At 41.9% G+C, this 15,818-nt stretch overlaps 5 protein-coding genes across 5 annotated transcripts; 3 read left to right on the top strand and 2 right to left on the bottom strand.

The window, feature by feature from the left end:
- Nucleotides 1–1,472: 1,472 nt before the first annotated feature.
- EAF02_009154 (uncharacterized protein) lies at nt 1,473–4,828 on the bottom strand. The gene is made up of 4 exons (XM_038905202.1): nt 4,102–4,828; nt 3,718–4,049; nt 2,123–3,665; nt 1,473–2,033 (listed from the first exon to the last, which is right to left on the bottom strand). Exons 1-4 carry the CDS (start codon nt 4,332–4,334, stop codon nt 1,745–1,747), a joined length of 2,397 nt encoding a protein of 798 aa, XP_038755099.1. The 5' UTR covers nt 4,335–4,828; the 3' UTR covers nt 1,473–1,744.
- Nucleotides 4,829–5,086: 258 nt separating this feature from the next.
- Nucleotides 5,087–6,668, top strand: EAF02_009153 (uncharacterized protein; the record flags this gene model as incomplete). The annotated part of the gene is made up of 8 exons (XM_038905201.1): nt 5,087–5,257; nt 5,312–5,371; nt 5,423–5,476; nt 5,532–5,548; nt 5,609–5,759; nt 5,852–6,029; nt 6,087–6,203; nt 6,349–6,668. The coding sequence occupies 8 exons, from the start codon at nt 5,087–5,089 to the stop codon at nt 6,666–6,668; spliced, it is 1,068 nt and encodes a 355-aa protein (XP_038755098.1).
- A 287-nt stretch (nt 6,669–6,955) lies between these two features.
- EAF02_009152 (uncharacterized protein) lies at nt 6,956–8,398 on the bottom strand (the record flags this gene model as incomplete). Its single annotated transcript, XM_038905200.1, has 2 exons — nt 6,956–8,283; nt 8,341–8,398. 2 exons carry the CDS (start codon nt 8,396–8,398, stop codon nt 6,956–6,958), a joined length of 1,386 nt encoding a protein of 461 aa, XP_038755097.1.
- Nucleotides 8,399–9,065: 667 nt separating this feature from the next.
- EAF02_009151 (uncharacterized protein) lies at nt 9,066–10,695 on the top strand (the record flags this gene model as incomplete). Its single annotated transcript, XM_038905199.1, has 4 exons — nt 9,066–9,285; nt 9,348–9,604; nt 9,663–9,842; nt 9,892–10,695. The coding sequence occupies 4 exons, from the start codon at nt 9,066–9,068 to the stop codon at nt 10,693–10,695; spliced, it is 1,461 nt and encodes a 486-aa protein (XP_038755096.1).
- A 1,404-nt stretch (nt 10,696–12,099) lies between these two features.
- On the top strand, nt 12,100–14,637 carry EAF02_009150 (uncharacterized protein; the record flags this gene model as incomplete). Its single annotated transcript, XM_038905198.1, has 4 exons — nt 12,100–12,244; nt 12,297–12,636; nt 12,684–13,803; nt 13,864–14,637. The coding sequence occupies 4 exons, from the start codon at nt 12,100–12,102 to the stop codon at nt 14,635–14,637; spliced, it is 2,379 nt and encodes a 792-aa protein (XP_038755095.1).
- Between the last annotated feature and the right edge of the window lie 1,181 nt (nt 14,638–15,818).

Raw genomic sequence — 15,818 nt, 5'->3', positions numbered from 1 at the left:
AGCGCATGTTACCTGATCTCGACGCTAAGACGATATGCCTCTATGGTCTAGTTGATCAAGCCCTGTGGATTCAATTTACTTGCAGACGTGAGACAATAATCGTGATCGATAAGTAACTTTGAAAGATAAGGGTTGGTACAGTGTATCAGCGATTAAATTAGACATTGATGAGCTCTTCATCAGAACTTCATGTATCACCTGCGTACATTCTCCTAAAATTTTCAAACTCGGTTTGGACATCGATGCACAGTTGTCTATATTGAACTAGAAATTGATAGCTCATTGTTCAAAATGGGTTCAGACAGTCAAGACTCATTGCGCACCTTGAACTAAAGGATTCGAATCTTATCATTCGAGCTGCATTGGATCGTATAGTGAAAGACCGCTATGTTCACTTGTGCAATAGTCAGTAATGAAACCATCTTTGTATCTGTTAACACCAACAGAGAAAAGACAGTAGCTGGCAAACACAGAGCATCAGAAAGGTTCGTGTAGAAATCATGAACGAATATCTCAAGGCTTTCTTACATACCTACATAAAGTCATAATAACTTGGTGAGTATGAGGTATAACATTATGATTGAATAATAAAGCGGTGCTTATGGTACCATACCTAGTTATGCAATCCATCCATGAGGCATTAGATATTGCATAAGTCCCATTTCTAAAACGATTTGTAGATATACTCTCCTAAAAGTACCTATTGATACATACTTCAGAACGACACAGTTTCAATTCCACCACTTCATCTCAATAAAATTTCAAAGACCTACCTAGTATCCACCTACCTAGTATTCAAACTCCTATATCACAATGCACCAACCCCATTCTCAAGCGAGCTTTCTAGCAGCATCAAAAAGAATCCATATCCTTAATACCACAATGCTCTTTGTACCAATTATTCTACATGTGCCAGTCCCACTTTCTTAACATCGTAGCTTAGCATTTATATGAATCCGGATATCAATCAATCCCTGCACTCCTACACCATGTGCGGCTTTTGCAAGAAAAAGAAAAGAAAAAAAAAGTACAAGCTCATCAAACGCTTAAGCTGCTCCAGATGCTCACAGTACTGGAGGAGGTATAGACACTCAAGGAAACATAGCCACTCAAGGAAATACAAACACTCAAGGAGGGAGCTCAACTCAAGCTTTCCCCGGTACAGAACTCAACCCACTGAACACTAACCCGTCAACATCGGTGCCAACAAAATCTGGAAGCACACGGCAAGACTTCCTTCCCCCTTGAACCAAGAGCTGACACTAGGCCTTCCCGGCTTACAGAACAGGGACTGTGAAATTAAAAGAAAGTGGATTGATTAATCTTTTATCACAACCTGAAGGAATATGCCAACAAGATGTAAAGCATAGATACGAGCCTTGAGCTACGAGTACTCGGTAAATCTGGATTTTCCAGACGTAGAACTTTCCTCGCCTAGATTGAAAGGACGCAGTCATAAAAAGTGGATTACATGGGGTTGACGATGTTTTATTCTTCTGGCCTCTAGCTACTAACCTGTCCCCTTCAACATCCATAAGGTATTGTTTAGTAGCAGATAGTGTGTTGTCACGTTGACTTGAGATATGCCTGCCCATCCATTCCATTCAAACCATCTCCGTCGTCACATTCCACTCATCATTATCCATAACCCGACGTTCTTCCACACCTCCAAACCCCATCACACCAGAGCCAAGTTCATCATGCCAGAAGTAATATCACTACCGCCCAACCCCTATGCCTTCATTTATCTTCTCGCATCGAGATATGCCTTTGCATCATCCCATGTCTTCTTCTCAGCCTCCTTCATCTCTGCATCGGACAAAGTCTTGACTCCCTTATACAAAGCATCAAAGAAACCAAATGCAACATCAAGATCCTCTACAAAATTAATTGCGTAAGGAATATATTGATTAGCATATCTCGTTACTCTTTTCTCCTTGTCCTCTTTCAATGATTCGGGGTTGACACAGTCATCGAGGTAAGTTTTGACGGCGATTCCGAAAGCGATATCAATATCATTATCAAATGGGAGACTATTCCAGAAATTGTTAGTGGCTTGACAACTTCAGAAGTTGATGATCAACTAAGAGGGTGAATGAAAGGAATGAAAAAAATAACGTACCTGCGACCTAACCCTTGATATTGCTTAACATCACGGGCAACTTGACCACTCAAAAGCATCGAGGCGACAATGGCTTCAATTAGATCTCTATCTGTTTCCCGAATAGATTTGATGATTGAATGATATGAAAGGAAATTCTTGCTTAAAGGACCAGTATAACCGATTGGGGAGTGTCTGACTTTCAGAAGACAGGCAACCCGACTTATGAGCATACAGTTTGCTTTGTCTTCCTCTTCGCCTCGCAGTGGCCCTCCAATCAATTCAGGGTGATGGTCACGATTGTGGAGATTTTGAAAACGAATGAGCTCGAATGCCACGAATGCTGCTTCCTCAATAAAGTGAACATCCTTATGTTTCTCGGAAATAGGTTGGATGGCTTTCAAAGCAGTGGCTAATGCTTTTCCCCAATTTGTAAGCTCGTGTTGATCGTTGATGTAGCCTCTGAGATGAAGTAGACGCCATAAAGAATTGGAAAGGATCTCTGCCTTCGAGGAAAGACCAGTAGTCTTTCCTTTGCCGATAGTTTTAGCGGGGAGGTCCTTGTTATCAAGTAATGATATCGCGGCAAAAGACAAGGTTCCTGCTTGTAATGATTTTGCTTCCAATTTCTTTAATTCAGGATCCTTTAAACCCCACACATCAACCAAGTTATTAGTCTGTGGTTGTAAGCGTCTATGATTTAAGGATGGCTTGTTTTCATCATCGAACCATAAGCGCATAGTGATATCCTTGTAGAGGAAACCACGATGCATTCGGGGAGCAATGAGGGCTGCAGAAGTCTCTTTGAGTGGCAAAAGAGATTCTGTAACTAGCTTTCGATATTCAGGTGATACAAAGCCATCAAGAGTTGGAAGAACATGGTATTCGAGAGAGTTGAAAGTGTTCATAAGACGCGAACTGATCACATCTTTTTGAAGATAAGAGTATAACTCGGCAGGTAGTTGCAAACCAAGATATTCATGATTGTCTCCTGTCAAGTGATCAAAATCTCTGATATGAATGCTTCCATCTGTGTGCACAGTAACACAATGCTTGATACCCATCTTTGCCTTTCGGTACTTGTCAAGCCAATCTCGATCTTGCAAACTTAAGATATCGTTGAAAGCTGTGCAAGTCGCACTAACCGACTTTTCCGAGGTTCTCAGTAGGTTGACAGCATCACCAACGGTGTATGGTTGACGGGTGATGATAGATTGATCTTGAAGGGGAGGGAACGGTGGTAAAAATGAGGTTCCGGTCATTAATAATGCATCGGCAAGCATGTCTGGTGTAACGTTAAGCTTCTTGATAATTTCAGACCTAACAACGCCTCTTAAAGATCTATTCTCCCAGTCCGCTGGGGTGGGTGGGTAAATGACAGCATCCCAAATGTCATAGAGAAGTAATTCTTGAGAGCCCATAATTCCATCAATGAATTGTTCATCATGACGATCGAGGGCGGCGAGCTGAGCACAAGCACTGAAAGGAGCAGTCATGTAATCCAAGTCCCTCGCAGTAAGCACTTCCTTTAGGATATGATATAGGTCGGTGATTTGGATAGCGCCTATCTTGAATTAGTACAAATAACGATATTGATTAAACACTCAGACACTCACTAGCTTTGCGAAAAGCTGCGACAGCATCTGTAGGATTGCCTTGGTTATAAATTGCCCAGGCTTGCTCTGTTTCGGGTATGGCAGACTTCAGACGGCGCATAGTCATTTCCTTCTTGCCGACAACTGATTGACCTTCAAAAACGAAGTATGGCTCCATTTCATGTTCCTTCCATTTGTCCAAATCGTTCTCGATGTGTAATTTTAATGCCATGGGTTCTCCGCCCAAAGCTGCAAGTAGAGGTTCATCGGCAGGCCCTTTCAAAAGATTTGACAGGTATGCTGTAGCTTCCACACCAATTTTTGCGTTTACTAAATCGGAAAGTGGCATAGAACTGTTTGTCGCAAATTAGCAGATGACTTCCTGCGGAATGATTGAGATCTTACACTACCCCAGCATCAATGTACGGGTCGCCAGTATTTACTGCATATGCTATATCAGTCCAATGCTCCGGAATATAGTATGCACGATCGTATGTGCTATCAACCCAGCAGACCGATGCCAACAGCGCATTTTGGATATCCTGATTATTATCGAAGGGATTTGTCGCCACGAACTCAGCTTCGGAAATCACTTCACGGATGATTGAGCCAAGCGTATCCTCCGTTCCGCAACCCATTTTGCTTGTCGAAGTTCAGATTTTCGTAGAGGCGGAGGTGGAAGTTGAGATTTGTCTCGCGATGATTATGGTTGCGGTTGAGGTTAGAATTGAGAAGGAAATTGAACTCACGAGGCATCTTGAATTTAAATCCTGAATACTATATTCACTTGTTCTTTCCAATTATGATTCGATTCCTAAGTGCTTTCCAAAAACGAAAGATACCAAACCTTATATTCGTGTTGTGGCCCTCTTAGATAATATTGGAGGGGTGTTCGTGGGAAGGAACGTTGGTGGTCTGTAAGATCGATATTGAGTCAAGGGTGAGTTGAAGATGTTATGGGTTGGTGTAAAAGAAGGAACTACGGCGGAGTATCTTGACGGGGTATCTGAGGAGTGTATTGGAGTGAGATGAGGGTATATTTCAGAAATCGAAATGAATGTACTAGATGCGCAGAGGTGGTGGTTGTGTCTTCCCAAATATAATTTTGAAATTGAAGTTCAGACCACAACCGCAGTTCGAGAAGTGTCCAAGCTCCCAAAATGATCGGTTCAAGACTTATTGTCAGTGTCCCCGTCCTCAACCCGTCGTGCCGTCCATCCTTTGGTCTCATCACGTGCAATTTACGATAAGGGGGCTCTTCAATGATTTCTTATCAGAAGGTTTTTACAAATGGATATATTTCATCCCACCCTGGAAAAGATATAAAGGTATAAAGGTATAAAAAAGAATCATATCCCACTTACATTCAACCATACATCCCTCAGGAATCATGTCGTCTTCAAACGAAGGGAGCATACCAGTTATTGATATTTCAGGCTCAGTGCCTCAGTCGGAAGTTGCTAAACAACTTGTGGATGCAGCTGCAACCTTTGGTTTCGTTTACATAAAAAATCTGGGGAAAGATATCCCTGTCGATGCCATTGACAGAACATTCGAGTTGGTGAGTACGCTTTCCTCGAAATTCCGTTATTCTTATGGCTAAAACATAAAGTAGTCTCGAAAGTTCTTCTCTTCTCCAATCGAAGAGAAGCTACCATGCAAAATCGCAAATAATGTATGTGATAAGTTGATTTGTATTCAACCATGACAGCTGATGAGGGGTTAGAATAGGGGATGGTCTGGAATGCACACCGAGAAATTGGATGAGAAGAATCAACGAGTACGTTATATCTTCAACAGAACCATTCAAGATTTCAAAACTAATAAATTTACAGGTTGGTGACTTCAAAGAGTAGCTTGCCTTTCTCCTACAGCCCGTCCATTCAAGTCCGAACTAACTCTTACCCCTTAGAGCATTCAATTTAGGCGACTTTGTCAATGGAAAGGCTGAACAACCACTTCCACCTTCATTATCTCCACATGAATCAGAGCTCAACGAGTTTCAACTCTACTGCCATAAGCTTTGTCTTAAACTCCTTACGCTTTTCGCCATCGGTCTCGAGGTATACATTCTAAACAACCCTCTTTAATTAACACTCTCATTTGCCGCAAATTACTCAATCACAAGAACGTTAAAAATGCTAACTTTCCACAGATCGACCCCGCAGCTGGTGGCTCCGACTGGTTCTCCTCTAGACATCACGGGGGCACAACAGGATGCATTCTCCGTCTGCTCTATTATCCTTCCTTGCCCCCAAATTCTGACTACCAACCCGATGTCGATATCCGAGCTGGTGCTCACTCGGACTATGGATCTATTACCCTTTTATTCCGTATGCTCATCTCCTCAATTGCTATCACACCCCCAATCTAACAACTAATTCCTTCAGAACGACCCTCCCAACCGGGTCTCGAAATCCTTCCTCCTTCCTCTTCTTTAGAGCCAAAATGGACCCCAGTCCCAATCCAGCCTCCAACTACGGAAAATGACCCATCTCCACCAATCCGTAAGCATATATCCCCCCCCCCCCCAAACTTTGACGTCTTCGATCCTCCGTATGCATGTCGCTTTTCCCAAATCGCCCCCCTCTTATCCACCTCCAAAATGCATTTCCCTTTCTGAAAATGTAACTAACCTCTACCTCACCCCAGTCGTAAACATAGGTGATCTCCTCTCGCACTGGACGAACAATCTCCTCGTCTCCACCGTCCACCGCGTCATCTTCCCCAAGTCTGTTCCAACAGAAATTACAGATCGCTACAGCATAGCCTATTTCTGTCATCCCGTCGGCACCACCGTGTTAGAAAGTGTACCCAGTGAGCGCGTACAGAAATTTGGAGAAGCCAATGGAGAAATAGAAAGGAAGAAAGGAGAGAAAATTACAGCTGATGAACATTTGATGGGAAGATTGAAGGCTACGTATGCTGGTTTGTATGAGGAAGACAAGGGGGACAAAAAGGAACGAACGTGAGGTGTGATCTAACAGCATAGGAAGATAGTAAGTGAATATGTTCTTGAACTCTAATGCAATAGCAATTCTATCTATCAGTAAGATTCGCGCCAATAAAGGCCTTTCCTTCCGAAACGCTTGTATAATACAATTGATGAAATCGTTGCAAAGACGATGCCGATCTATATCCCATGAGATACCAAACTTGAGTTTTTGTTTTCTTCCGGCAAGGTGACAACCCACGCCTCAAAACAACCAAACTTTGAGTTATTCGCAATGCTAGCATAATCTGCCTCCAACCATTCGCTCTATGCGTCGGCCTTTTCTTCCTTGATCTCGGTGGTCTCATCATTTTCTTCCTTGATCTCAGCGATCTCATCTTTTTCTTCCTTGATCTCAGTGGTCTCATCCTTTATTTCCGCCTCCGCAGCAGGTTTTTCTTCTACAGGCGGCGCTGCGGCTGTTTCTGTAGCACTCTCCGCACCAGTCTCTGTCTTTGTGACCTTTTCTGCATTCGACAAAGCATTCCATTCATCCAGATACTTCTCAACCTGTGGTCCCCAGACCTCCTCTCCCTTTTCCAAATCATCGTAATCCAAAACGTTCTTACCCAATTCAAACTGTCCCTGTCTGACCCTAACCAAACTAGTCATCAATCCCGCTGATCCCAAATCTGCGCCGAGATCATGGCATAATGATCGGACGTAGAAACCAGATGATACAGTCATGCGGATTTTGGCCGCTGGGGGTCCTTTCTTGACTTCTTCTTTGGAGGGAACAGGTTGATCTTCAATTGGAGTTTTGTCAGAAGAAAGACCTCCTGACATCATCGCATCTTCCTTTTCCTCTTCGGCTTCCTCCTTGGCTTTCTTGGTCGGCTTTTCCAAAACTAAGTCATCTTGATCATCACCCATTTTTCTCTTCCTACTTTCGAAATCTTCCAGCGCCCTCTCATTCTCTGCCTCCTTTCCATTACTTGCTGGCTCAGCTCGCTCCTGCTTCCATAACTTCGCCGCAACATTGACTTCCGCATAACCCGCTTCTTCAGTTGGCGCCTTCCATTCATGTTCACCACCTTCATACCACTCCAGCAACTCCAGCTCCGAGACATCAACGGGTCTTCTTTCAATTTCTTTGGGGATTTCCTTTCCCTCGCGCGCATATTCGTAAAGAGGCTTTCCATTCATTTTCAAAGCCGAAAACAACGGTGGGAGTTGCATAAATTTTCCACGATATTTAGCAAGTCCTTTCTCGACCATTTCTTTCGTAATGTGCTCATAAGGAGCTCTCTTCAACAATTTCCCATCTTTATCATATGTATCTGTCGCAGCACCAAATAATACAGTTGTCTCATAAGTCTTAGTACAGAGAAGGAAATTGCTCAATTCTTTTGTGCCTTTTCCAACTCCCGCAATAAGGACTCCAGTAGCCAACGGATCTAAAGTTCCTCCATGACCAATCTTGACCTGAACTCTCTTACCCGACTTCCTACGTCTTTGTTTTTGGTTGTGCCATTCGTTTTCTCGGTTTCGAGTTTCTATTTGAATGTAAGGTGCGAATAGTTCGGAAGGATTGAAATGGTGTTGAAGATCGCGAACGATTTGAGCGGAAGAACGACCAGTGGGTTTATTAATGGCTGCGGGGTTCTGTCAATTATTTTGATCAATTGAAGATAGGAAAGAGCGATTCATACCGAAAACGCCTTCCATAACCTTTCCTTTCGTCATTGTCCACCAGGCACGTCTGGACATCTGCTAGTCTTAGGTTGTTATGGATGGTAATAGATATCTGTTGGTCGATATGGAGTGGAGTTTATTTCGATTCTCCAGCTTTTTTTTGTGCCATGGAAGTTGCTGCAGAGTCTTAGCTTGGCATCCTTATCTCCATGTGACATGTGATTCGAGCTTTATCCTGAGACAATATTTTTTATTTTTAGTCTTGAGAAGTAGAGGAGATGTTTGTTTGATCACATAAAAAGACTGTAACAGTTATTCTAGGAAAGAGATTTCCTTGAGAGCAAGCAGATACTTTTCTTATCAAAAGTTATCTTCAAAACCCAGTAGGTCAGCAATGTACTCCATAACCATCTGACTGTATGGATTTCGAGATTCATCATGAAATTCAGAACGATTATCAGGGACTTCGGAGTCGGAGTTTCATTTGGCCGACTATCATCTTTATCAACAAACACAGGCGGACATAGCTTGCTTGAGTTTGAGGGGGTAGAAAACAAAAAAGGCTCATTGCACTTGACCTTGTTCTACCTTGTTCTACACAAAGACATTGTTGAAGAAAAGATCATCTTCTCATCTGGAATCTAAGTATCAACTGCTACGAAATTGTATCGACTATTGCATTATTCCCTTTTTCTTTCAACAGATATAAAGCCATAAAGCCACGAAAGCTTCCAGATCTCAAATGTTTGGCTCTGACACACCTGGTGCTGTACTATATAAAAGTTATAACTCTTCAGGAGAAAATCTCGATAAAATGAATGTTGATGAGCCAAGGCTTGTTCTTCAAGATACGATTGTCTATCAGAAAAACCGCAGTATTGCCAATGTATTCGATTCTGTCCTCGGTCTGGAATTGCGCGCCGAAGGTACACTTTGGGTAGAAAATGCGGAAAGATACAAATGTAAGTTCTGACTCTGGGGATCCAATTTCCATTCATTGCATTAATACCTAATGCTCTGATAGTTAAGAAACCAAATGGTTCACATTGCCAGGTTCAATTCCAAATGTATTCTTACGAAAGGGATGAGCTTGGAGCCATCATTCTTTACGTTGAAGATTCCGCAACTAAGTGGTGGGTTGAGCTCAAACCTTCACAAAAGTATGTAGCGCACTTTACAAGCATGGTAGAAAGTGCAGAACTTAAGCACTTTGTTACCGATTACTATGAGCGTGTAATCAATAGGGAGTGTAAAGATGACTTGGGTCAGTTATGCTGGGAAGTGAGTTTCAATTGCTCTCCAATGTTGCTTCGCTCCAAAGGCTGATTCTTCATTATAGTATGGTCGTGAAGATGGCAGTGGACTGTTACAAGACGACGTTGTCGAAGTTTTGACTAAAGATGCAAATGCATTCTTTCTGTTGTCAGCTTTTCGTGAGGAAACTTGGGTCGATGGAGAGGCTCAGACTATGAGATGGTCTAGTACAGAAATCTACAAGCTCCTGAAGAAGCAATGCCCTGTACGTATCTTTATACTATTCTTCAATTCCACAAGGCTAATTTTGAAAGACCGCTTATAAGAGAGCCAATACATTCGTTTCAGTGGAACCAGAGCCAATGGCTGTCGACTCTCCTACAATTCCAGACCCTCCTCCAGCTGCTAGCAATAGTGGCGATGCACAAACCAATCAATTGGAAATGCTGATGTCGTTGATTAGCGATGAAATCGAAGACGGCACTCTTGTCAAGAAACTTACTCCCGGATCCCTTTGGAATAAGCTCTTCATTAGAGCCAAAATTCCAGACCAAGGCGACCCGGGAGCTGGACCACGTATTGCAAAGTGTATTGTCTATAAAATTGGGGGGCTTCTTGCAGACCTATTAGAAAGGCGTCATCCTGATCTATTTATGGGTTCAAAGTTCATTGGTGGTCTTCGCGAATTGGGTCGTACTCGATATCCACCATTCACCAAGCAAGTGACCACTGATCAACAATGGCAACATTATATGGATTTGGCCGAGGGCCTTTACCTTGTTCGTCGAAATAACAACCAGCATGATGAAAAAGCTGGCATCATGCCAATCCGCGGGTTTACGAAACTCCAGGTCAAGGATATCTTCACTGGGGAATTATTACCACCTCGTCCGGTTCCACGTGTCGGAAGTGGACGCGTGGGACGTCCACCAAAGGCTCGTCCGGAAATCGAACTCTGGGATGGTGAAGATGAAGACGAGGTGGTCGAGAACTCAATTGATACTGATGTACCTCTGTCAGTAAAAACGGCATGGCAGCGTGTTTGGCAATTGGGCGGAGAGGAGAAAACTATTGGTGGTCGTGTTGTTCCAGCTCGTATTCAGCGGTCCGGCTATTGATTTTTAGTGCTGCATCCAGATTGGCGTTATCATTAGCGATAGGTAGATACCCCGTGATTCGATTTTTGGAATTTAAAAAATGAATACATGATTTACTGAAGCGTTGTTTGAGCTTTGCTTGTTGGTTTTCGTTGGGTTCCGTTCATCTTGTCCCTTTTTCAGTAATGTTATCACCTTTGGCGATCTACCATCGCGATCTATTTTACCACATTTTGTACACTCGACCTGAAAGCCAAGATGTCCCCAAACTTCATATTGAACTCGGGTAATGATCTTATCTTCGCACTCAGCTGGTGGCCGACTCTCACAATATTCCTTATCAATTCCGCTAATTATCTTGGCAATTTAAATAGGTTCGTTCAAATCAATCACAGCACTTTCTTTCGTCACATCAATCTCTATTCTAACTGGAAGTCTAGGCCGGGAAAAGATTTCGGCCCAAAAATGGATTTTTGATCCTCAAACTAAGCTCTATGCTTATCGTCTGTTTGACGACTCAAAATACTCTTCTGACATTGTCTAAATAATTTTGATGTACAAGTGTACTAGCTTATTGGAATTCCGATGGAGTTGTCTTTTGAATTTTCTGTCTGTAGTCCAGCGACAGATATCAAAGGCTGGGTCAGCAAGTGATGACCTTTAGAATTCGATAAATTCAGCTTTACTCGCGTATCATGACTCGCAATTACATGGCAAGGAGCACTATGGTGCAACATGAAGCGAACCACTGAGAAATATCACTGATTTGTGGTTAGTCACACAGAGAGTGCATAAAGAGCTCGTAACCCTGGTTGTCTCCGTGAATGAGTTGATAAAGCTAGAGGGTGTTAAATGTATTGCGCGGAGTCGAAATAGATACCTCAATATCGTCACTGAATTTGGCTGCGAATAATATAGCTAATCCTACTGCGAAACCATTGATTCCCCCGTGGCAACTTCCCCCTTCCATTGTAAGCGAGAGCTTAGTTCATTTGCTGCTCAGGATTGTGGTAATGTACCACGCTTTATGATTACATCTAATCTTATCATTTTCCACCATATACTTACTCGGATGTACGAGTATGTCTACGAGCGTTGGATGTATTACATCATTACTTTGGTCTTTCCTCATCTTTATTAGACACGGCGGAACAATAATCGGACGATATCCGGGTACTCCCGCTGGAAGTTTACCCGGAATTAATTAATACCCGATTTTTTGCACCTGTTAGATGATCGCCAGGGTGACAAATGGGTTCGCTAAAGATGCATTGTCGATCCGGCTAAATAATTCTTCAACGTACCCCTCACTTATTTACCCCTGGGGTTCCAGCATGAAAATGTATATAACTATGTATAACGAGTTTTAATAAGATCATCTCAATTATTACTTGATAGTCTTGTGAGTAAGCTGTGATGCTCAAAATGCATCCGATATCTTGGATCACGGTCCTAACCCTTTCGCATTTGTCGCTAAACGTTCAAGGCAAAAGTCTGTGGTCTACTCAACCGGCAGTCTACCAGGATCTTATTAGGACAGCCTATCCTATAGGAAATGGTCAATTAGCTGGTATATACTTTAAGCAAGACCTTATTGAGTCGTTGTACTGAATAAAACACAGCACTTCCATTTGGTACGCCAGGTTCCGAAAAACTTAATCTCAATAGAGATTCATTATGGAATGGTGGACCCTTCGAGGACGCCAACTACATTGGCGGTAATCCAAACTCCTCGGTTTCTTCCTCATTATCAGGCATTAGAGATTTTATCTTTCAGAACGGCACTGGAAATGTTACTGCCTTGATGGGTTCAGATGACAATTATGGAAGTTACCAAGTCCTAGGAAATTTATCCGTGTCATTACAGGGCATTTCGGGAGCTACGGAATATAAACGAAGTCTCGATTTGACTACTGGAATTCATACTACTACTTTCAAGACTGCAAATGCTTCTTATACTACGTTAGTCGTACTTATTTCGGGACTCGGCAATTTCTAACGATTATTAGTACTGTATTTTGCTCCTACCCAGATAGTGTATGCGTTTACCAAGTCAGCTCAACAACTACTCTACCTAAAATCGATGTTCTCTTCGATAATGTATTAACTGATAGCTCTTTGATCAAGTCATCTTGTTCGAAATCTTCAAAGTCGGCTCTATTCAGTGGTATCACTCAAGCTGATATAGGCTTGATTTACAAGGCTGAGGCTCGAGTACTTGAATCCACGAAATCAGTGTCCTGTTCCAATACCACAGGTACTCTCAGCATAACACCATCTCGTGATCAAAAGTCCCTGTCTTTAGTCATCTCGGCTGGTACAAACTATGATGCTACAAAAGGTACAGCTGCAGATAATTACTCATTCAAAGGGATAGATCCGGGCGCCTACATTTCCTCTAACATTGCAAAGGCTGCTTCGAAAACTGTTAAAACCCTCCGGAATAACCATATATCTGATTTCTCCGCTCTAATGAATACTTTCACACTCAATCTTCCCGATCCTCTCGGATCAGCAAACAAGGAAACTGCCTCTGTAATTGCTGCATACAATACTACAGACAACACTCATACCGATCCCTGGTTCGAAAGTCTTTTATTCGATTATAGTCGTTATCTCTTCATCTCCTCATCACGAGATAATTCTCTCCCGCCCAATCTCCAAGGAAAATGGGCATATGGTCTATCTAACGCCTGGGGTGCAGATTATCACGCCAACATCAATATTCAAATGAACCAATGGGGAGCCGTCCAAACCGGTCTCGGAGACTTGCAATCCGCATTATGGACATACATGAGCGAAACATGGGCACCGCGCGGAGCAGAAACTGCAAAACTTTTATACAATGCACCGGGATGGGTATTCCATGATGAAATAAATATTTTTGGACATACGGGGATGAAAACGGGAGATGAGTATTGGGCTGATTATCCGGCGGCGGCGTCTTGGTTGATGCAACATGTGGCTGATTATTATGATTACTCGCGAGATGAAAATTGGTTGAGGGAAACGGGATATCCGTTGTTGAAAGCTGTGTCGGAATTTTGGCTTAGCCAATTGCAGAAGGATGAGTATTTCAATGATGGGACATTGGTTGTTAATCCTTGTTCTTCGCCTGAACATGGTCCTGTAAGTTTTTCTCTCGAATAATCGACGCAAAATTTCAATTGGTACTAACACAACTCATAGACCACATTCGGCTGTACACATTACCAACAACTAATCCACTCCCTCTTCACCACCGCTCTCCAAGCAGCGCGGACCCTCTACCTCGACAGCACACTCCAAAAATCCCTCACCACCTCCCTCTCTTCCCTCGACAAAGGTCTCCACATCTCCCCCACGACCCAAATCCAAGAATGGAAAATCTACTTCCCGAGCTACGAAAACACCACGCATCGCCACCTCTCCAATCTAATCGGCTGGTTCCCCAGCTCCTCTCTCTCCTCCTATCTCTCCGGCTACACCAACTCTACCATCTCCACCGCCGTCCGCAACACGCTTATCTCGCGTGGACCGGGAATCATCGATTCCAACGCGGGCTGGGAAAAAGTATGGCGAAGCGCTTGTTGGGCACGATTAAACGATACGGACACTGCGTATGCGGAGTTGCGATTGACGATTCAGGAGAATATCGCGGGGAATGCGTTGAGTATGTATAGTGGGAAGAATGAACCGTTTCAGATTGATGCGAATTTTGGGTATGGGGGTGCGGTGTTGAGTATGTTGGTTGTGGATTTGCCGGTTGGGGTTGATGATAAGGGGGGAGTGAGAACGGTGGTGTTGGGTCCGGCTATTCCTGGGGTTTGGGGGGAGGGGAGTGTGAAGGGGTTGAGGGTTAGAGGGGGGGGAGTGCTGGATTTTAAATGGGATGGTGAGGGGATTGTGGCGAGTGCGACGTGGAAGATGAAGGGAGTGGAAAGTGTGAGGATTGTGAATATCAGGGGAAAAGTACTTGCATAGTTAAGTTTACTAGTTTTCTGTGGTTTTCAGAAATAAAAGTTATTCATTATATAAATCTGGTCTTTCACATGACTTTTCGATCTCTGGAACTAATTTGTATCGTCTAATCTTCAGTACGCTATACACTGAGCAGAAATCTCATAGTATCGTATATAGAAGCATCACTATATTCTTAAACTAAATTTCAACTAAGAAAAGATATCACAGATGGTTTCCCTTTAAACATCGCTCAAGAGCCTTCTCATAAAAATACATCACACAGTCAGCAACATATACTTATACTCTATATAAATGAATTTGTAAAAGGGGGTTCGCTTCCAGCTTTTGATTCCACGAATGAAAAGAAAAACGTAACACTAGCACCTCGGTTAACTTCACACATACTAGCGAGTTTCGATAATCTCGTATTATGAATCCTCATCTAACTTACTCGTTCTGTAATGATCTAAGTATTACTTGATTTGATTGTTTATATATATAAGTATCTAGATATCTATTCAAATCCTAATTTTCAATATTCGATTTCAATATCTAAATCTAATACTCAAATTAAACACTCGATTTCTTATACTCAAAAAATAGCTCTTATTTCTTACTCTTTAATTTATCTTCTATAAATCTATAAATCTATAGCTTATAATCTAACAAATATCTAGTATTTAATATTTAAAATGAAATAATTCAAAGTGTTTATCTGAGGATTTAAGTATCTAGATCCTCAGATCCTCAAATCCCAAACAATAAGATAAATTCAGTTCTATTAAATTCGATCCGATTCGATTCAACTACTATTTGATAAAATAGAACATTATTAGATATAATTAGAATAAAAAAAGAATAAAGAAGAATCTCTATTTATTTTTATAAAATAAAGATATCCGGAATAGAAACTAGAGACGATAGTATACGTTTTGTTTTTTAGAGATATTGTTTTCTCTCTTCTTTTCCTACTTTTCTTTTCTCTAAAATTACGAATTTAATCTCTTTTTTAAAATCATTTACTTATCTTTTCCTCTTTCTCTATCTTTTATTTTATTTTAATCTATTTCCTCTCTCTTCTCTTTTCTCTTATTCTCTTTTATTTTATTTTATTTTATTTCTTAATATATTAATCTATTAAATCTCATATTCAATAATTCTTTATGTATTCTATCTCATATATTCTATCTTATATCATCTCA

The sequence above is a fragment of the Botrytis sinoallii genome (assembly GCF_014898435.1).
Source record: "Botrytis sinoallii strain Bc 23 chromosome Unknown BSIN_018, whole genome shotgun sequence".
Classification (NCBI taxonomy): Eukaryota; Fungi; Ascomycota; class Leotiomycetes; order Helotiales; family Sclerotiniaceae; genus Botrytis; species Botrytis sinoallii.
This window is presented reverse-complemented; position numbering and strand designations above follow the sequence as displayed.